The sequence below is a fragment of the Octopus bimaculoides genome, chromosome 22 (assembly GCF_001194135.2).
Source record: "Octopus bimaculoides isolate UCB-OBI-ISO-001 chromosome 22, ASM119413v2, whole genome shotgun sequence".
Lineage (NCBI taxonomy): Eukaryota > Metazoa > Mollusca > Cephalopoda > Octopoda > Octopodidae > Octopus > Octopus bimaculoides.
The window spans coordinates 22,806,701-22,807,430 of NC_069002.1; the positions used below are offsets into that span (position 1 = coordinate 22,806,701).

Here is a 730-nt window from a genome sequence, read left to right on the forward strand (position 1 = left end):
ATATATATATATATACATATATATATAATTATGTATTTACACACATACACACACACACACACACACACATATATATATATATACATACATACACACACACACACATAATGTTGATGCTGCTGATGCTGGTAGTAGTTACACTGCTAACGAAGCCAGAGAATCGTTTGTTTGACAATGCTGATATATGGTCAATCGTTTGTTCAGTCTTTTCTGACAGATTTATATAATATCGTTCAACCGGAACGGGAGTCTGGTTTTCAGGTAAGTTTGTGACCTTGAGCTCTGAATGGGAAATCACTCACCCTTGAAGTTTGTTTGTTTTTATGATGAATTTCAGAAGCTTTTCAAATTAATATACAATAGTATATAAACATATGTGAATATACATACATACATGCCTACACACACATACATACATACATACATACATACATACATGCATGCATGCATGCATGCATACATACATACATACATGCATACATATATATAACAAAAAGGAGATAGTCAGGATTTAGATGAAAACTATTTATTTAACACATTCATCCCTTTGAGGGACTCATCCAAATTCTGACTACCTCCTTTGTTTTAATATATAAAATATGCAAACCCCTTCAACAATCTATACATATACATGCATATTTACACACACACACACCACACACACATGTTTATATTTATGTATGTATATATATATATATATATATATATATATATATATATATATATATAT

At 29.9% G+C, this 730-nt stretch overlaps 1 protein-coding gene across 2 annotated transcripts in view; it reads left to right on the forward strand.

Annotated features, from left to right (window-relative positions):
• Positions 1-730, forward strand: part of LOC106880957 (phosphatidylinositide phosphatase SAC2) — a 538,096-nt gene that overhangs the window by 92,992 nt on the left and 444,374 nt on the right. The window contains exon 5 of one of the 2 annotated variants that reach the window (XM_052975697.1): positions 205-261. The exons of the other annotated variant lie outside the window; for it this stretch is intronic. Coding sequence (XP_052831657.1) covers positions 205-261 — 57 coding nt within the window. The remainder of the gene's footprint in view (positions 1-204; positions 262-730) is intronic. 2 annotated transcript variants of the gene reach the window in all.